We start from the raw sequence: 18,222 nt of genomic DNA, 5'->3' as shown, positions 1-18,222 counted from the left end.
TCCCTGTCCAAATCGGTGGCACATGCCCTTCTGGCTTGCCCTCTTTATAAAGACTTGAGGAATGAGGTCATCACCCCTCTTTTATTGTCCATTCCGGGTCACCCAGCCACTGCCCCAGGGTCCTTTCTCTTGACAGATCCAGATGAGCAGCTGACAGCAAAGGCTGCCAGGTTTTTAGCTGGGGCAATCAGAATAAGAGCCACTATTTGACTATTGATTCAAAACCCCAAAATTTATTTGATACAATTTTTATTCTTTGTATATCGTATTGTTTTATTGCTGATGCAAATAAAGATTCACTCATTCATTCATTCATTCTGCGGTGGGCAGGGCGGCCTGGGGGAGTGTCGAACCTGGGGGGGGGACCTGGGGGGGTCTCAGAGCTTGCAGACCATGTGCAGAGGAAGGAGACCAAGATGGTCAAGGACCTGGAAATGGTTGAGAGGGTTGGGGAGGCTGAGCCTGGGGAAGATGAGAGCCGTCTTCCAATCTCTCTGTCCCACGGAAGGCGGAGCAAGCTGGCTTTCTCCTGCTCCGGAGGGCAGGATTCGAAGCCGTGGCTGCAAGTTACAAGAAAGTTGATTCTGACTCAGCATCTTGGGTGCTGGAGTTGAGATTCCCGCCTGGCAGGTGGTTGGACCACGTGACCCTGGGGATCCCTTCCCACTCGACCATTCTATGACGCTCTGTCAAGAGTCCCAGCTTCTATAAACCTTTCTGAGGGGAGCAGACTCTGTGGGAAGCTGGCGGGATCTCCTTTGCCGGAGGCTTTACGCCGAGGTCGGAGCGCCCTCCTCCGTCTGGGAAGCATTGCAGGGGGGCTGGACTGGATGACCTTTGGGGGACCCCTCCCGCTCTGTGACTCCGTGCCCTTCCTCCTCTCGGCAGGCCTGGACCCGGCTGGAGAAGGCAGAGCACGAGCGGGAGGTGGCACTGCGCAATGAGCTGATCCGCCAGGAGAAGCTGGAGCTGCTGGCCCAGCGCTTTGACCACAAGGCCGTCATGCGGGAGACCTGGCTGAACGAGAACCAGCGCCTGGTCTCCCAGGTAAGGCGGGCAGAGAGGCGGGGGACTTGGGTCAGGGGAGGGGGAGGAAGGACCCCCGATGATAGAGGGGTCCGCTCCTGTGTTGCGTTGGGAGAAAGAGGAAGGGCTCTGCTTCCTCTAGACAGTGGTCCCTTGGATCTCAAACTTAGTCCGTTCCGGAAATCCGTTCCAAAACCAAAGCGTTCCAAAACCAAGGCGCGCTTTCCCATAGAAAGTCATGCAAAACGGATTGATCCATTCCAGACTTTTAAAAACGTCTAAGACATGAATTTTACTCTCTAATGAGACCATTGATCCATAAAATGAAAGCAAGAATCAATATACTGTACTATAAAATAAAGAAGACAGTATTGTAGATGATAAAAATTAAAATTATTATTTTTCCTTCCCTGCACTGATGATAGTCATTGTTTGGATGGGGGGCTTTTAGCTGAACTGGGTTCCACACAGTCACGAAAACAAATGAACCGAAAAAGCCACAAAAACAAAAAAATGCAAAATAAATAGCAAACACAAAGCGCCAAACTTAATCCATTGCAGAAGTCCGTCTGACTTCCGAAATGTTCAAAAATCAAGGCGCAGCTTCGGATTGGTGCAGCCACCCCTGAAACAATACCCGACAGCATTCAAATACTTACTTCCGGGTTTTTGGCGTTTGGGAATCAAGGCATTTGGGAACCAAGGTACCACTGTATTCCAAATTGAGAAAGTGGGAGAGGGCTTGTGGTTTCCTGGTGCGTGAAAAACACTCTGCCCATGGGCAGATGCCTGACTGTTCTCCTTACTACCTGGTCCCTCCCTCCCTCCCTCTCGCCAGGACAACTTTGGCTACGACCTCCCTGCGGTGGAGGCCGCCATGAAGAAGCACGAGGCCATTGAGGCGGACATCTCCTCCTACCAGGAGCGCATCCAGGTGGTGGTGGAGCTGGCCCAGGAGATGGAGTCGGAGGGCTACTACGACAGCAAGCGCATCAACGCCCAGAAGGAGAACATCCTGCGCCAGTGGGGACTCCTGACGGAGCTGGTCAGCGGCCGCCGAGCCCGGCTGGAGCAGAACGTGGCCCTGCAGAAGGTCTTCCAGGAGATGGTCTACATGATCGACTGGATGGACGACATGCAGGTGCCAAGGGGGGGGGGGCACGTGGAGTGACAGACTGGGTGGGCCCCCTTTGGCCTGGTCTGGCAGGCTCTTCTCAGGTTCTTCCCCTTGCTCCGTCTTCAGCAGAGGTTGGGTGGCCCCCGTCAGAAATTCTTCAGCGGGGGGTGGGCTGGATGACCCTCGGGGGTCCTTTTCAACTCTGCAATTCTTTTTTTAAAAAAATATCTTTCTTACAAAGGTAAGAAAACAATTAAAAACAAACAATAACAAATACAACAACAAGAAAGAAAGAAAGAAAGAAAGAAAGAAAGAAAGAAAGAAAGAAAGAAAGTATCAAATCCATAAAATGGGATTCTCCGAACCCCATGACTCCCCCCCGCCCCTGGTTCCCTAAGTTTTCACCTGCATATCATTTCTACTCCAAATTATTTTTTTAATCTCAGATTGGCTGTACTATTTCTAAAATTATGTGTTTTTAAAATCCTGCCAATATATTAACCTGTTTACAAGACTTCTGCAAATACATAGTAAACCTTTCCCTTTCTTTTTTAAATTTCTTGTCGTCTTGATTTCTGAGCTTCCCCGTTAGTTTTGCCACTTCAGCCTAGTCCATTCACTTGGTTTGCCAGTCTTCTCTGGTCTGGACTGCTTCCTCTTTCTATCTTTGGGCTAACAGTGTCCGGGTGGCTGTTGTAGCACACAGAAACAATTTCTTCTGATCTTTTGGAATCTCCGCTCCTACAATACCTAATAAAAAGGTTTCAGGTTTTTTAACAAAGGTTACTCTAAATATTTTTTTTCATTTCATTATAAATCATCCAACAATTTTTTAAAGCCACCTTGCATTTCCTCCACATATGATAGAAAGTACCCTCTGTTTCTTTACATTTCCAACACTTATTAGTGTCACCCATGGAAGGGGGGGAGCAGGAAAAAACTTAAACATGTACCAGAGTTCAGCAGAGTTCCCAAAAAGTAGACCAGAGGCAATTGAATCCAGCAGAGTTTATTGATATGGAAGGCAAATGAGCATAATGGTCACAAATCCAATACAATCAGGATTGGCCCTGTCCATAAGAAATCCAGTTGCAGCACTTATAATAATATTTAACCTTAACACTAAGCATACAGAAGACCAGAACAAAGTGATAGTAAGGGAAAGTGAGTGAGAGTGAGACCCAGGCTCCTCCTGGCCTGACGACTATAGTCACTACGACCTTGACCGAAGAGATAATAGGACCAGTTTAAACTTACTGTACTCCGCTTCCCAGTAGAAATGACCAAAAACATCAGAAACCTTCTTCCTGTTTCTCACACATAGAAATAAACCTTGTAGAACAGCCCTGATTCAGAATAGCAAAGATCTCTACGCATCAGATTAATACTTTCTGTAGTAAGAAGTGAAAACTGACCATTAGATCTTGTTCTGTATAGTTTTCCTAATTTAACCAGGGTTAGATACCACCAGCCCAAACGTTTTAATCAATTCTACAATTCTGTGATTTGTTTATAACCGCAGCTTTAGGAGCAAGCGAGAAACAGGTTCTGCTGCTTCTCCCTGATCTCCTGACTTTACAACAGGCCCCTGGGTCCTTCCTTGAGAAGACCCCTCGGCCCCCCCAGCATCCTCTCCCAGCTTGACCAAATGCTCAAGCCCCCCAGCCACATCCCAGACACAACCCCACAGTTTCAACAGCCTTCTTGATCCAGCACCGGACGCCCCCCAAGCCCACCCCATGAGCCTTTCAGATCTTAGAATCATAGAAGGGTGGCCTGGGAAGGGGACACCCAAAGATCCTCTAGTCTAGCCCCTGCAATGCCGGAATCACAGCTCAGGAAGAAAGAAGGCGGGCAAGCTAAAGTGATGGAATCTGCTGAAATGGCAAAACTGACTATGAAACTGAGAGGAAGAGATGACAACGAATTTAAGGAAGAATGGGAGATGTTTATTGCATACATACAGAAGCACATAGGTTAATACATTAGCAGGGTTTTAAGATTACTTGTAATTATGTTATGAATGGATAATAGGTGATTTAAATAGGTTACAAATTTAACAATGGACATTCAGTACCTTGATAAATAATGGAACCAAGGAAGGGATTAGAGGGAAGTCAATTTGTTCTGTTTTTGTAATGTTGTTGCTTTTAATTTTTGTTATTTTTGGAAAATAAAAAAAAAATTGAAAAAGGAATCTCTGACAGATGGCCACCCAACCTCTGGGAAAAGCCTCCCAGGACAGAGAGCCCATTGCCTCCTGAAGGAGACTGGTCCCCCGACTGGGTCATGTGTGGGCCAAGGGCTCCTCTTGCCCTCCGCAGGGCAGCCTGCGCACATGCCAGGGTCATTCTCTCTCTGGCACATCCTGTTCTTTGGGGGCCTGGCCTGGCTTGGCCGGTGCTTGCTGCATTTCGGGGACGTTGGACTTGACAAGCCCTGGGAGCCCCTGCCAATCCTGTGAATCTGGTTTCAAGCAGGGTCCTCTGGGGAGCCCCCCATCCCTGCTGCTGCTGCCCTTTGCCCTGTGGCAAGAGAGGCTGGACCAAACATCCCCCTGCATGGCCACTCTAGGAAAACGAGGAATGTTGTACTTGACTGCTACTTGTGCATCACATTCCCCCCCGCCCTCCCGGCAGGCCCAGCTGTCGTCCAAGGAGTGTGGGAAGCACCTGCGGGAGGTGGAGGACTTGCTGCAGAAGCATGCGCTGCTGGAGGCCGACGTCTCCGCCCAGAGCGAGCGTGTGCAGGCGCTCAACGTGGCCGCCCTCAAGTTCTCGGAGCTGACAGGTAAGCCCACCGGGCAGGGACTCCCTCCTCCTGCTGCTGCTGCTGCTGTCAGGGGCTGGAGCGAAGGGGAATGGGGGAGACCCCCTTCCCGAGAAGAGGAGGACAGGAGAGATTGACAACACTGGTTTGCAGAAGGTCATAGTTCAGAGGCTGCAGAGGGGAGAAGCTGGGAAATATTGGGAGAGCAGCAGGAGGAAGAAGCAGCAGCACCAGGGGAGAGACAGTTGACAGACTCCGTGTCTTCAGAAAGCATTCTTGACCCTCCTTCTCCCAGGACCCGCCATCAGTGCCAGATTTACACATAAGCTGAACAAGCTCTAGCTTAGGGCTCCACTCTCTTGGGGGTCCCCCAAAAATTAAAGGAAAAAAACCTGGATGTTTTTCCAAAATATCCAAAATATAAGATAAAAAACAAATCAAATTAAAACTACATCCAGCAATAGGGATGCGGGTGGCACTGTGGGTTAAACCATAGAGCCTAGGACTTGCCAATCAGAAGGTCGGCGGTTCGAATCCCCGCGACAGGGTGAGCTCCCGTTGCTCGGTCCCAGCTCCTGCCAACCTAGCAGTTTGAAAGCACGTCAAGTGCAAGTAGATAAATAGATACCGCTCTGGCGGGAAGGTAAACGGCGTTTCCGTGCTCTTCTCTGGTTTGTCAGAAGCGGCTTAGTCATGCTGGCCACATGACCTGGAAGCTGCACGCCGGCTCCCTCGGCCAATAAAGCGAGATGAGCGCCGCAACCCCAGAGTCAGCCACGACTGGACCTAATGATCAGGGGTCCCTTTACCTTTACATCAAGCAACAGTGTTTAGTGTTGTGTCGGCTCATATGGTGTAAGTCATGGGCCCTGCCTGCTAGCCTGCTCCCTAAAATATCCCTGGTTTGCTCCTTTCTATATATAGGGTGCCGACATTCTGCATTCACTGGTTGCATGGAAACATGTGCAAAGGGCTTGAGATACCTATGAGGTCCATCAATGACCATCTAGCATATATTCAACACAAAAACCAGCGACAGTTTGTTGTTGACAAAGGACAGCTGGACATATCAAGGGCCCCATTGCCCTCAGGAGCTGAGGGCCGCATCATACCTCCATCTGGCCCTGGCCGGTGTGCATTGAGAGTAGGAGAACAGAAAGTATTGGAGGTTCCTGTCTACACACTTTTGCTGCACAGACGCTGGTGGCTAGCTAAAGACTCTTTTAAACTGTTTAGCAGAGTTTATCTTCTTTCTCTGGCAGAAGTGGTGAACAAAGACAAAGCTGTTGTCTTAAAGATGACTCACAAACTCTGAAGTCTCAGTCAAGAGGTTTTATTCCCAGACCAGGTTCATGCATTACAGTAGCATAGATATTTTCAGTTGTTAATATAAACAGCAATTAACAGTACACTATCAAACAAAAGTCTCCCACACATTGTAAATGACAGGAACATTCATTCAGCAGAATTTACAGGCAATACTCTTTGGACAGACATCTGCAAAAACGAAGCCCAGTGGAACACCCTCCTTTCATATCTGAAGGAAATAAGTAGCTATCCTATCTTTAAAAGACATCTGGAGGCAGCCCTGTTCAGGGAAGTTTTTAATATGTAACGCTGTACTGTTTTTAATACTTGATTGGGAGCCGCCCAGAGTGGCTGGGGAAACTCAGCCGGATGGGTGTATAAATAAATAATAATAATAATAACAATAATAATAATAATAATTATAATTATAATTATAATCACTTCCAGCTGATGCTAATAAGCTCAGAGTGCCACTCCCAAATTTAAAGAAAAACTCTGGAAAACTGCTAGAAACTTTCTACTTGTTTCTGGCAGAGTGATTCCCTCCTAACAGAAAGCTCAGAGGCAGAAAGCTCAGATTGGCCAACAAAGAGATGATCTAGAATAGGAGAGACCGGGGGGGGGGGGGCTTCATCTGGAGCAACGCCATTATTTTAGGGAGGCTGCCTTCCTTTGTGTGTCTCTGTGAACGATGGAATAAATTACTTGGTAAGAACTCCTCTTGTTGATCTGCTTCCTGGCTGCCACCGGGGAGGGATGGGGTTCCCAGAAGCCGGACACCGGCCTGCTTTGGCCTAGTGGGGGCAGGAGGGGAGTCTGGGGAGTCCCTGACCCAAGACGGGCTCCCTGACCCCTGGGCCAGGAGCACCCCAAGATGTGGGTGAAGGCGAGCATGTGAGGAGGGACCCACAGTAGTAGAGGCAAGAGAGAGAGAGAGAGAGAGAGAGAGAGAGAGAGAGAGTCCTTCCTTCCTTCTCCCCCTCGTCTTCCTCCTGCTGTTTTGACTCTCTCTTTTTTAAAAAATACTTTTTGTTAAATTTTACAATTTTATCAGTCACAATCAACATTATTTCAAAAACAAAATACAGTACAATTCCCCACCCCCCTCCACCCCACCCCCAAGACTTCCCTCAACTTCCTTTTCTGGTTCTTAAATTTTTGCTTCCCCTGCTTGTTTTAATTTACCTTAATATTACAATCTTTAATTTAAATATTATTATATTCTTAACCTTTTTATAGCACACCTCTAACACTTTATTATTTTCCAGTTTCCACCTCTTAATTTCTATGTTATTAATTATAAGTGGTTAGTCAAACCCTGCTAGGGAGTCCATTTCTTCATAGTTTTTCTGTAAGTATAACATAAATGGTTCCCAGTCTTTTTTAAAGTCTCTGTTGTCCTTGTCTCTAAGTTTTCTGGTTAACCTTGCCATAGTCCATCAGTTCTTTTTGCCATTCTTCTTTAGTTGGCGTCTTGTTGCCTTTCCATTTCTGGGCTAGTAAAATCCTAGCTGCTGTTGTTGCACACAATAAATAACTTCTTCTTTTCTTTCAGCAAGTCTTGAGCTGTAACGCCGAACAAAAATGTTTCTGGCTTTTTAACAAATGTGGTCTTCAACATTTTTTTTCATTTCATTCTAAATCATTTCCCCAAAACTTTTGATGGTTCTGCAGTTCCACCACATATGGAAAAGTGCCTTCTTTTTCTTTGCGCTTCCAACACTCACCCGCCCCTTCCCGCTTCCCCTGCAGGCTACCAGCCTTGCGACCCGCAGGTCATCTGCAACCGGGTCAGCCACGTCCAGAGCTGCCTGGAGCAGCTGCAGGAGCTGGCCTCCAAGCGGCGCCAGGAGCTGGAAGCGTCCCGCCAGCTGTGGTCCTTCTTCCAGGAGATGGAGGAGGCGGAGGCCTGGGTGCGCGAGAAGGAGCGCATCCTGTCCTCCCCCTGCGGCTACGGCAAGGACCTCAACAGCGTGGCCAAGCTGCTCAGCAAGCACAGCATCCTCCTGGGTGAGCTGGGCGGGCGCCGCTCTCTGCTGCAGACGGCCATGCGCCGGGGAGAGCAGGTCCTGCTCCGCAGGCAGGGCGCACCGGGCGCCGTCCAGGAGAAGACCCGCGAGGTGCGCCAGCACTGGAAGAAGCTGGAGGAGTTGGCGGCCGGCCACCTGCGGAAGCTGCAGGAGGCCCTCGCCTTCCACCAGTTCAGCGCCGACACGGAGGACCTGGTGGTGTGGCTGCAGGACGCCTACCGCCTGGTCTCCAGCGATGACTTTGGCCACGACGAGTACTCCACCCAGTCGCTGGTCAAGAAGCACAAGGGCGTGGCCGAGGAGATCGAGCAGCACCGGGGGACCGTCCTGGCGCTGCGCACCCAGCTGGCCGCCCTGGCGCCCGAGTACCACGAGCTGGTGGACGTCCAGGTGCGCATCGTGGAGGTGGAGCAGCTGTACGGGGAGGTGGCCGAGGTGGCCGTCCTGCGCCGCCAGTGGCTCCAGGACGCCCTGGCCGTCTACCGCATGTTTGGCGAGGTCAACGCCTGCGAGGTCTGGATCGACGAGAAGGAGCAGTGGCTCAACCGCATGGAGGTTCCCCAGAAGCTGGAGGACGTGGAGGTGGTGCAGCACCGGTAAGGGCAGCGGAAGGGGTCGGATCCTGGCACCACAGCTGGTGGGAGGGCAGGTTGTGCAGAGAAGAGCAGGCTGGGGCTCAGGGGGCAGCGCCTGCCTGGCAGGCAGAAAGACCCTGGTTCTGTCCTCCGGCATCGCCCCGGCTGCTGCCCTTCGCCCTGTGGGAATGTTCAAGGAGGCAGGAGAGGATATATTGGTTATTAACATCCTTCCTAACTTGTGCTAGCAAGTTCTATAACTTAGCAGAGTTTTACATTCCCCTTTTAAACGCACAGCAGATAGCTGGTTGCAGGCTTGTGTGAGCCTCTCACTATTAAGTTCCTGGCAGGTTCCCTTATATCCCTCTTAAAAGAATAAACACACCACAATCTTGTGTAAAGTATATAAAAGAAGTTTACTCACATCATCAGTTCACAGTTGGATCCCTGAAGGCAGACTTAGTTACAAAGGATATACATGTGGATCTATCCCATTTGGGGATAATCCCAGTGTCCTCTGGTGGCTGGAAGCTAACAGAGCATCTCTAGCTAAAAAGCTGCTCCAACGATGGAGGAAGTCAGAGAGTGTGCTGTGTGCCTTGTCCTTTTGTTACCTGGACAGGTAAAGTCACACCCACCTCTAGTCACATGCAAAGGAAGTATGTCCCAGCCAGGAGGAAACAGGAAGTTTTCGACTGGCTGGTCCAAACATTCCCCTGCATGTCCACTCTAGGAAAACAAGGAATGTTGTACTTGACTGCTATTTATGAATCACATCCCACAAGTGGATGGATATGGGGTCAGGCCCCTCACAGATAGACTGGTCCCGAGCGGTTTTGGGCTTCGTATCTCAGTGGGATTCTGGAGGGAAGGAGAGCCAGAAAATGGCCCGATGGGATGAAGGAACAGAGCGGCCTCTGGGGAGGATGTCCGGCCACCTCCTGGGATAGAGTGGAAGGCCAGAGCTCCTGGGCTGGGGGCTGCCCTGCTGCCCTCCTTCTGCCCCCTTTCTGCCCTTGGCTCCTGAGGCGGCTGCCTCCTGATGGGTCTCCCTCTGTCTTCCTCCGCAGGTTCGAAAGTCTCGACCAAGAGATGAACAGCCTGATGGGCCGCATCCTGGACGTCAACCAGATAGTGCAGCAGCTGGTGGATGGGGGCCACCCCAGCTCCTCCGAGGTCCGCTCCTGCCAGGACCACCTGAACAGCAGGTACAAAGCATCCCTTGCGCTGAAGGGCAAGGGCAGCTCACTGGAGCATGCACAGAGTGCTTTGCTCAGAGGAGGCTCAGCCAGCCGCAGAGATCTGAGCGTAGGGCTTTCCTGACAGGGGGGGGGGGAGTGGGCTTTCTGTAGCCCAGATGTGGGCTGGCAGTAAGCAGGGCACACTGGCCCCATTAAGTGAGGCAGACTGGCTTCCTTCGCCCGGCTGGACCCCTGAGATGGCGGAGTCCCCTCCCACTCCCCCCGCAAGCAGAGTGCAGAAGGGACGAGGGAGGCCGGTCCTCAGAGAGCCGCCCCCTGCCTCTGCTCTCTTTAGAGGACTGTCCCCTGTCCCCTTTGCCACCTCCACCCTGGGGGGCCTCAAAAGCAGCCACCTCTCATTTGGCTCATTGCTGCTTCTCGTTTGGCTGCAGCCCTGAGGGGCTCGTCGTCCTACGAGGATAATTGGACGTCCATCCACCCCCCCCCACCCCACCCCCTTTGCTGCAGCAAAATGTCACAGCACCACTGTGCGCAAAAGGGCACGTGGGACCCCTGAGGGAGCCATCTCTCTCTGCCACCCGCCTCTCCCCTCGCGAGGACCCTGCTGTGTGTCTTGCCTGTGCAACCACCTCCCCAGGCCCCAATCCCCTCTTCCTCTCTCTTTCCCCTTTCTCCTGAGTGGGGCTTAAATCAAAGACCCCCACAAAGCTGTGCACAGGTCCCCCCAAGCCCCCAGCCCACAGGGGCATTGACTTTTGTGGACTGAAAAATGAGGGGGGAGAGAGAGAGACAGGGATGATTTTTGCCAGGCCTCCCTGCTCTGGTTGCTTGGAGGCCATTTCAACTCGCCAGAGGCGACCAGGTGAGAGCCTGCTGACCAGCTTTGCCTGCTGCCCCTGCGCTTGATCCCCTTCTTGATCAAGGGATGGAAAGAATGGTTGGCGCTTTTGAGTTTGGAGAAAAGGTGAGCATGAGAGAAGTTTGCAAAATGAGGCCTGGCCTGAAGAAAGTGGAAAGAGGAAAGTTTTTCTCTTAACACTAGAGCTCAGGGACATCCCATGAAGGTGGAATGAATGAATGGATGACTCTTTATTTGCGTCAGCCATCGGTCATAGCAATAGAACAACAATACGATATACAAAGAATAGAAATAAAAAGTCAATTATATCAAATTCATTTTGGGGTTTTGAATCAATAGTCAAATAGTGGATCTTATTCTGATTGTCCCAGCTAAAAACATTGCCACCTTTGCTGTCAGCTGCTCATCTGGATCTGTCAAGAGAAAGGACCCTGGGGCAGTGGCTGGGTGACCCGGAATGGACAATAAAAGAGGGGTGGTGGCCTCATTCCTCAAGTCTTTATCAAGACTGCAAGCCAGAAGGGCATGTGCCACCGATTTGGACAGGGACATAAGCGTTTTTCTTGTGGAATCTGTTGGAATCGTCCCCCAAGTCCAGCCAAGGGCAAGACATTCAATCTTGCGAGAGTAAAAGCACGTCTATATTTTAGGATTGCTGTTATGCAGACAGGGTGCCAGAGAGTCGAAATGGGAAGGTGGAAAATAGCCACACCGTGGGCAGAATTTCCAGATTGTGGCCAAGCTGTTCTGGCGCTCGGTATCATTTAGGCGCTTTTGCTTTACTAAAACTCAAAGTGAGTAGCTGTTGTGGTGATAAACCACAAGGGTGAAGTTTTTGATAGACAATTTTAGTCCTGGCGCTCTTGTGACCATCTTGCAGCACTGGGGATATTAGACCGGGGGGATTTGAGTTTAGGCGAAGCCAAGAGTTAAGGGTCCTGCGCCAGATCCGTAATTCTACCGAGGGAAGATTAGCCTCTAGGTGCAATGATGCGTTCGGGACACGGGGGGGGGGGCAGAGAGAATTTGCCTGAAGAACTTTGATAGGACAGCTTCCCATGAAGGTGGATTTTGGAGGAATAGTTTATTCCAGGCTTCCTCAAACTCGGCCCACCAGGTGTTTTGAGACTACAATTCCCAGCATCCCTGACAGCTGGTACTGCTAACTAGGGATTATGGGAGTTGTAGGCCAAAAACACCTGGAGGGCTGAGGTTGGGGAAGCCTGGTTTATTCACACAGCGTAGAGTTAAACTGTGGATGGTTTTAAAAGAGGATTAATCCAATTAATGGAGGAGGAGAGGGCTTTGCTCCCCCTCCAGCCGTTGGGGGCAGCCCTGCTTTCTGTGCTGGAAGCCCTGGGAGAGCTGCTTGCAGAAAGCCCCACGGTTTGGCCCCTGTGGGTCCGATGGGCCCCCCTTGGCCCCATCAGCAGGCTCTTCTTTCCAGGTGGAACCGGGTGGTGGAGCTGGTGGAGCACCGCAAAGACCACCTCAACTCCATCCTGAAGATCCAGAACTACCTTCTGGAGTGCAACGAGATCAAGTCGCAGATCCGGGAGAAGCGGCGAGCCGTCGAGTCCACGCAGTACAACAGTGGCGACCTGGGCAGCGTCCTCTCCCTGCAGCGCCGCCTCTCCACCATGGAGGCCGCCCTGGTGGTCCTCGAACCCAGGCTCATTGAGCTGCAGCAGGAGGGGGAGCTGCTGGCCAACACCCACCCGGGCCAAGCCATGGAGATCCTCCTGCAGTTCGAGGAGATCAGCGAGGAGTGGGAGGCTCTCAAGAGGACCCTGCAGGGCTGCGAGGACTCGCTCACGGTGGCCAGCAGGTCAGCCAGGCTCAGAGCGGGGAGAAGGGAGGGTCTCCTGCCTAAGCGGGCAGAGGGGTTGGGGCCTGGGGGGGGGATTATCAGGAGCAGGGGGAACCGAGGCCTCTGGAGAACATCTCAACCTACCAGGACCCTGAGGTCATCTTCTGGGGCCCTTCTTCCTATACCTTCTCCTTGAGAGGTGCGGAGGTTGGCAGCACAAGAACGGGGCCTTCTCTGCAGTGGCTCCCCATCTGTGGAATGCTCTCCCCAGGGAAGCTTGCCTGGTGCCTTCATTACACAACTTTAGGTTGAAGCAAACATTCCCTCGCACGTCTTCCCTAGCATGACAAGGAATGTTGTCCTTGACTGCCTCTCACGGATCACGTTCCCCACCAGCCCAGGTGCTCCCTGACCTCCTCCTGCCCCTCTCCTTCCTTCCAGGCTGCAGCAGTTCATCCAGGACCTGGACAGCTTCCTGACGTGGCTGGTGAAGACGCAGGCGGCCGTGGCCTCGGAGGAGCTGCCGGGCAACCTGGCGGAGGCCGAGCGGCTGCTGAACCACCACGCCTCCCTCAAGGAGGAGATCAACCGCTACGAGGAGGACTACGCCAAGATCCAGGCCGTCAACGACGTGCTGGCGCTGGAGGAGGCGGACCTGCCGTATCTCTCCCTCCAGCAGTGGCTGCAGAAGCTGGACGTGGGCTGGAACAAGCTGCTGGACATGTGGGAGAACCGGCGGGAAGTCCTGGTCCAAGCCCACATCTTCTTCCTCTTCCTGCGGGATGCCAAGCAGGCCGAGGTCTGCCTCTACAACCAGGTAACGCTGGGGCTTTGCAAACAACTACCTGACATTCAGAAGACATCTGAAGGCAGCCCTGTTTAGGGAAGTTTTTAATGGGTGACATTTTAGTGTATTTTTGGTCTCTGTGGAAGCCGCCCAGAGTGGCTGGGGAAACCCAGCCAGATGGGCGGGGTACAAATAAATTATTATTATTATTATTATTATTATTAATCGGAAGAAATGTTATTGCGTTTAGTTGCTGCATTTAAATCCCGCCTTTTTCTCCGGGAGCTCAAGCTGCTGTGCCCGTGGCCAATGGATTGAGGTCACCAGTCTGGCTGCTGCATTCTGGATTAATTGCAGTTTCCGGGTCACCTTCAAAGGGAGCCCTACGGAGAGCGCATTGCAGTAGTCCAAGTGGGAGATAACTAGAGCATGCACCACTCTGGCCAGACAGTTCACGGGCAGGGAGGGTCTCATCCTGCATACCAGATGGAGCTGGTAAACAGCTGCCCTGGACACAGACTTGACCTGCACCTCCATGGACAGCTGTGAGTCCAAAATGACTCCCAGGCTGCGCACCTGGTCCTTCAGGGGCACAGTTAGCCCATTCAGGACCAGGGAAGAGCAAACCTCCTAGTCCAGCATGCTGTTCTTGCAGGGGTCAAATGCCACCAAGAACCTAGGAAGTGAGGTAGACTGCCTCTGGAGCTGCAGGTTCCACGAGGGCTAAGAAGAGCCTGGCTGCTGGATCAGGCCGGTGGCCCATCGGGTCCAACCTCCTCTCCTTGCGGGGGTTCTGCCCTCCTCCTGGGACAGCTGCTCCCCTCCAGAAGTCTGTTTAGGGAAGCTTTTAATACTGGATGAATTATTGTATTTTAATATTTTGCTGAAAGCCGCCCAGATGGGTGGGGTATAAATGAATTATTATTATTATTATTATTATTATTATTATTATTATTATTATTATTATTATTATTATTATTATCATCTGCAGCCCCACCAGCTGCAGCCACAAGGGCTGTGCTCTTCCTGGCGTCGTACTCCTGTTGCTATGGGAGTCCAGAGAGGACTAGGTTGGCCAAGCCTCTTCTGGGGCATTGGGAAGGGACGACCGCGAACTTAAGCCCTCCTGAGTTGAAGCCACTGGAGAGGGATGATTTTGGCTCAGCTTTTCTGAGCAGCAAAAGCTCCTTTGGCAGAGATTTAGCAGGCGGCTTTCAAGTCGGCTTTCAGGCCCAAGTAGCAAGATTTAGCTGGCTGCTTGGGACTTGCGGTGAGCAAGGAGGCCATTTATCAATCAGTTGCTAATTGCTGGTGGGTAATTGTTCGCCTTTTCATTCCCATTAATTAGGCGTTTGGGTCGGATGATGACCAGCAATTACAGTTAGTCGTACGTTCTTTGTACAGAGGCTGTTAACTGTCAAATCACGGAGGAAATATTCTGAGTGTCACAAAGGGGGGAGTTCTCCAGAGGAGCCCCTCGGAGAGGAGTTTTGCAAGAACTTCGCCGCCTCCATTTTTCAGAGAGGTTTGCGCAGGAGAATGTCTGAGCTTGGAGGTTTTCAAGCAGAGGTGGGATGGCCATCTGTCAGGGTTGCTTGAGCTGAGATTCCTGCGTTGCAAGAGGGGATGGACTGGATGACCCCTGGGGTTCCTTCCAACTCGTACGATTCTATGATTCTATGACCTTTGGTTACTAAAACAGAAGTCAGCTGGGTGGGCCCCTTAGCAGTCATCTAGGGCGGGATCTACACACAAGAAATAAAACGCTATAAATAAGCCATAAATTAAATCGTTATAGCAAAAGAAAGAATACTCTATGTAAAATCACATAGAGCCCTAGGCTCAGTGGTTCAGCCCACAGCGCCACCTGCCTCCCTGTCTTGCTCTATGTAGCTTTTATCTTATTTGTTTTTTATCTTATATTTTGGAAATGTACATCCAGTTTTTTGTTTCCTTTCCAAGAGACTGGGGCCCTAAGCCAGAGCTTGTTGAGCTTATACGTAACTCCGGCACTGGGCTGGCCCTTCTGGAGCCTCAGCTGCCCCCTCTCCTCCTGCCCCTGGCCCCTCCGGCCGTCTCTGGCTTTGCAAAGCGGAGCTAAACGGCGCATCCTTCCGCCCGGGCGCATCTCAAAGGCTCGTGGCTCCTTGCTGGCCGCACTCGCTCTCATGCCCCATTGAGCCGGTCTGGCTGTCACTTTGCAGCTGGGGCTCAGCGGGAGCTGGCGCCAAACGCCAGGAAGCCGCCCAGGGAGGCAGGCGGTCAGGGGGAAGCCAAGAGCGCCTGGGGGGGTTGCCCATCCCTCCGTTGTCTGGGGCTCAAGGGGCCCCCTCCCCCATCTCCACCTTTAGCCCAGACCCCTTACTATTGAAAATTAGCCTCTTCCACCCCCAGCCCTAGAGGCCCAAAGGGGCTCTGCCAGGCCATTAGCTGCCACCGATGCATTAACCAGGAGGAGCCCAGGGGGCAGCCGCGTCCCAAGACCCCCTTAGGGGCAGAAGGGGATTCAAGCAGCAAGAAAGAGATTCCGGGAGAAATTTCTGGTGGTGAGAGTGGTGGATCTCCCTCTCCTTCCTTGAAGGTTTTTAAGCAGAGGCTGGATGGCCATCTGCCAAGGATGTTTTAATAATAAATAATAATAATCTTTTATTTCTATCCTGCGCTCCCTGGCCAGAGCCAGGCTCAGGTTAGCTAACACCAGTAAAATTACAATCAAAACATAGTAGGGTGGGGGGAATTCATTTCATTCCACTTTTAATTTGTATTCTGCCTTTCTATATCACTTTACGCAAGGCAGCTGACAGCAAAACAGACAGCAAAGATCACACACCTATTTATCCGATCCGGTAATAGGAAGTATTTAAAATAAACAACTTATATCAAATAAAGCAATGTTCAATAATCCATTAGCATATAATAGCGAACAGTAAAATTAAATATCAGCAAATAATAATGAAGCAGTTTACAGTTAAGACTTACAAGAATGACTAAACTATACTCAATAAAAAGAACTGCATAAAATATCACAAAACGTACAAAACCATGTAAAGGGATCCAACTGAGAAACAAGGACCCACAGCTTGTAAAATTGTTTTTAGTTGTGATTCCTGCCTTGCAGGGGGTTGGACTAGATGGCTCTTGGAGGCCCCTTCCAACTCTCTGATTCTCGGACTGCCATTTAGAATCCTTTATCTGCATGTCCAGGTCTTTCTCCCATGTATCTGAAGGCCTCACAGCAGACTTGCAGGACCCCCACATGGCCAGCCCTGCAAGAGGCTTGCCCTGGGAGCTCCCTGCTTCAGGGGAAGGGGTCGAAATGGGAGTCTGGGCCCCTGCTCTCCTCCTGCCTTCCCACCCCAGGGGCTGTAGGCAGAAGCGGGGGGCAGCTTCTTTTCCCCTTGGGGTAAGCGGGCCGAGACGTGGGCGTCCGAGTGCCCCTTGCCTTCCTCACTGCCGCCTGCACAGGGCAAGGCAGCAGCTGTCGCTCGCCTCCCTCAGCACAGATGGCCTCTGCATGCGCAGGAGAAGCGGGGAGGGGGCCAGGCTGCCAGGGGGCCCCTGGGATCTTGCCGGGTGGTGGGGGGAAGGAGGCAAAGAGGGTCACGGCCAGGGCAAGAGCTGGGGGGAGGGGACTCCTGGGTTCTCTTGCCGTGGGACTGAGAGAAAGGGCAAGCCAGAGGTGGCATGGCAGGAGTTACTGATGCACAGCCTAGAACAGGGGGGAGAGGGAACTCATGGATGTCCAAGGAAGGTGAACACTGGAAGGTCCAGGACAGGTGAAAGGAAGTCCGCCTTCACCCAGCAATGGGGTCTCCTGTGGGAGGGAGTTCCAGAGTTCCCCTGGGTGGCTTGGAAATTCATGGAGGCGGAGGGGGCATCTGAGGGCTCCTAGCCAGGATGGCTCTGCTCTGCTTCGGAGGCAGGAAAGTTTCCAAATCCCAGTCTCTAGAAACCACAGGAGAGGAGAGTTGTGGCTGAGCTGAAATCCTTCCAGGCTTCCCATTGTGGGCATCTGGTCACCCACTGGGAGAGCTGGACTGGATGGGTGTTGATTTAAAGCAGAGTCTCGTGCCCAGCGGAAGGATGAGGAGTACGTGCTGCATACTCTATATTGCTTTATTTATAGTTCAAAGCAGGTATATTACAGAAAGACATCTTGCCTCTGCCGGAGCAGAGAAAATGCATCCTCTCTCCTCAACAGCTCGGAGAGAATCACACAGAGAAAAACAGGAAACCAGTGTACGTCACATCCAGCCTCCCTTTCCCGTGAGAAACTCCAACAGTACAGACTGTGGAATGTAAACACCTGTCTCGTGACAAGCCCTTTCGCTGCACAGTGAAGGAAAGCAGAAACCAACATCCTCCCCCTTTCTGTGAACATCACTGGGCAGCGTGTTCGTACAATATCAGTACAAACCCAACTTCTGCACATAGGTACAGTGTTGATCCCTTGATACAATCTTGGACAATACATCAGCAGGAATTTCATTACCTGGCATATAGGACACCGTTACGAGTCCCTTCTGAATACATTCCCTAGCATGCTGCAACTTTAATTGCAAGTGCTTCGTGCTTTGCTTACAACCTTCAGACTTCAGCAAAGCCAAACATGCTTTGTTGTCCTGGTAAACCTGGATTGGACATTTGACAGGAATTTTCATATCTTTGCACAATTGTACTAACCATTCACAATCCTTAAGTGAATAAGACAGTGCGTTCAGTTCAGCTTCACAAGTACT

General features: G+C 51.4%; 1 protein-coding gene across 3 annotated transcripts in view; it reads left to right on the top strand.

Annotated features, from left to right (window-relative positions):
• The window catches only part of SPTBN4 (spectrin beta, non-erythrocytic 4), a 100,584-nt gene that overhangs the window by 29,455 nt on the left and 52,907 nt on the right, over positions 1 to 18,222 (top strand). For all 3 annotated transcript variants that reach the window (XM_083516085.1, XM_083516083.1, XM_083516084.1), the window contains exons 11-17: positions 889 to 1,047; positions 1,865 to 2,167; positions 4,783 to 4,933; positions 7,973 to 8,846; positions 9,896 to 10,033; positions 12,334 to 12,714; positions 13,138 to 13,513. In XM_083516085.1, coding sequence (XP_083372211.1) covers positions 889 to 1,047; positions 1,865 to 2,167; positions 4,783 to 4,933; positions 7,973 to 8,846; positions 9,896 to 10,033; positions 12,334 to 12,714; positions 13,138 to 13,513 — 2,382 coding nt within the window. The remainder of the gene's footprint in view (positions 1 to 888; positions 1,048 to 1,864; positions 2,168 to 4,782; positions 4,934 to 7,972; positions 8,847 to 9,895; positions 10,034 to 12,333; positions 12,715 to 13,137; positions 13,514 to 18,222) is intronic.

The sequence above is a fragment of the Podarcis liolepis genome (genome assembly GCF_965112155.1).
Source record: "Podarcis liolepis genome assembly, chromosome: 7".
Taxonomy (NCBI): Eukaryota; Metazoa; Chordata; class Lepidosauria; order Squamata; family Lacertidae; genus Podarcis; species Podarcis liolepis.
This window is presented reverse-complemented; position numbering and strand designations above follow the sequence as displayed.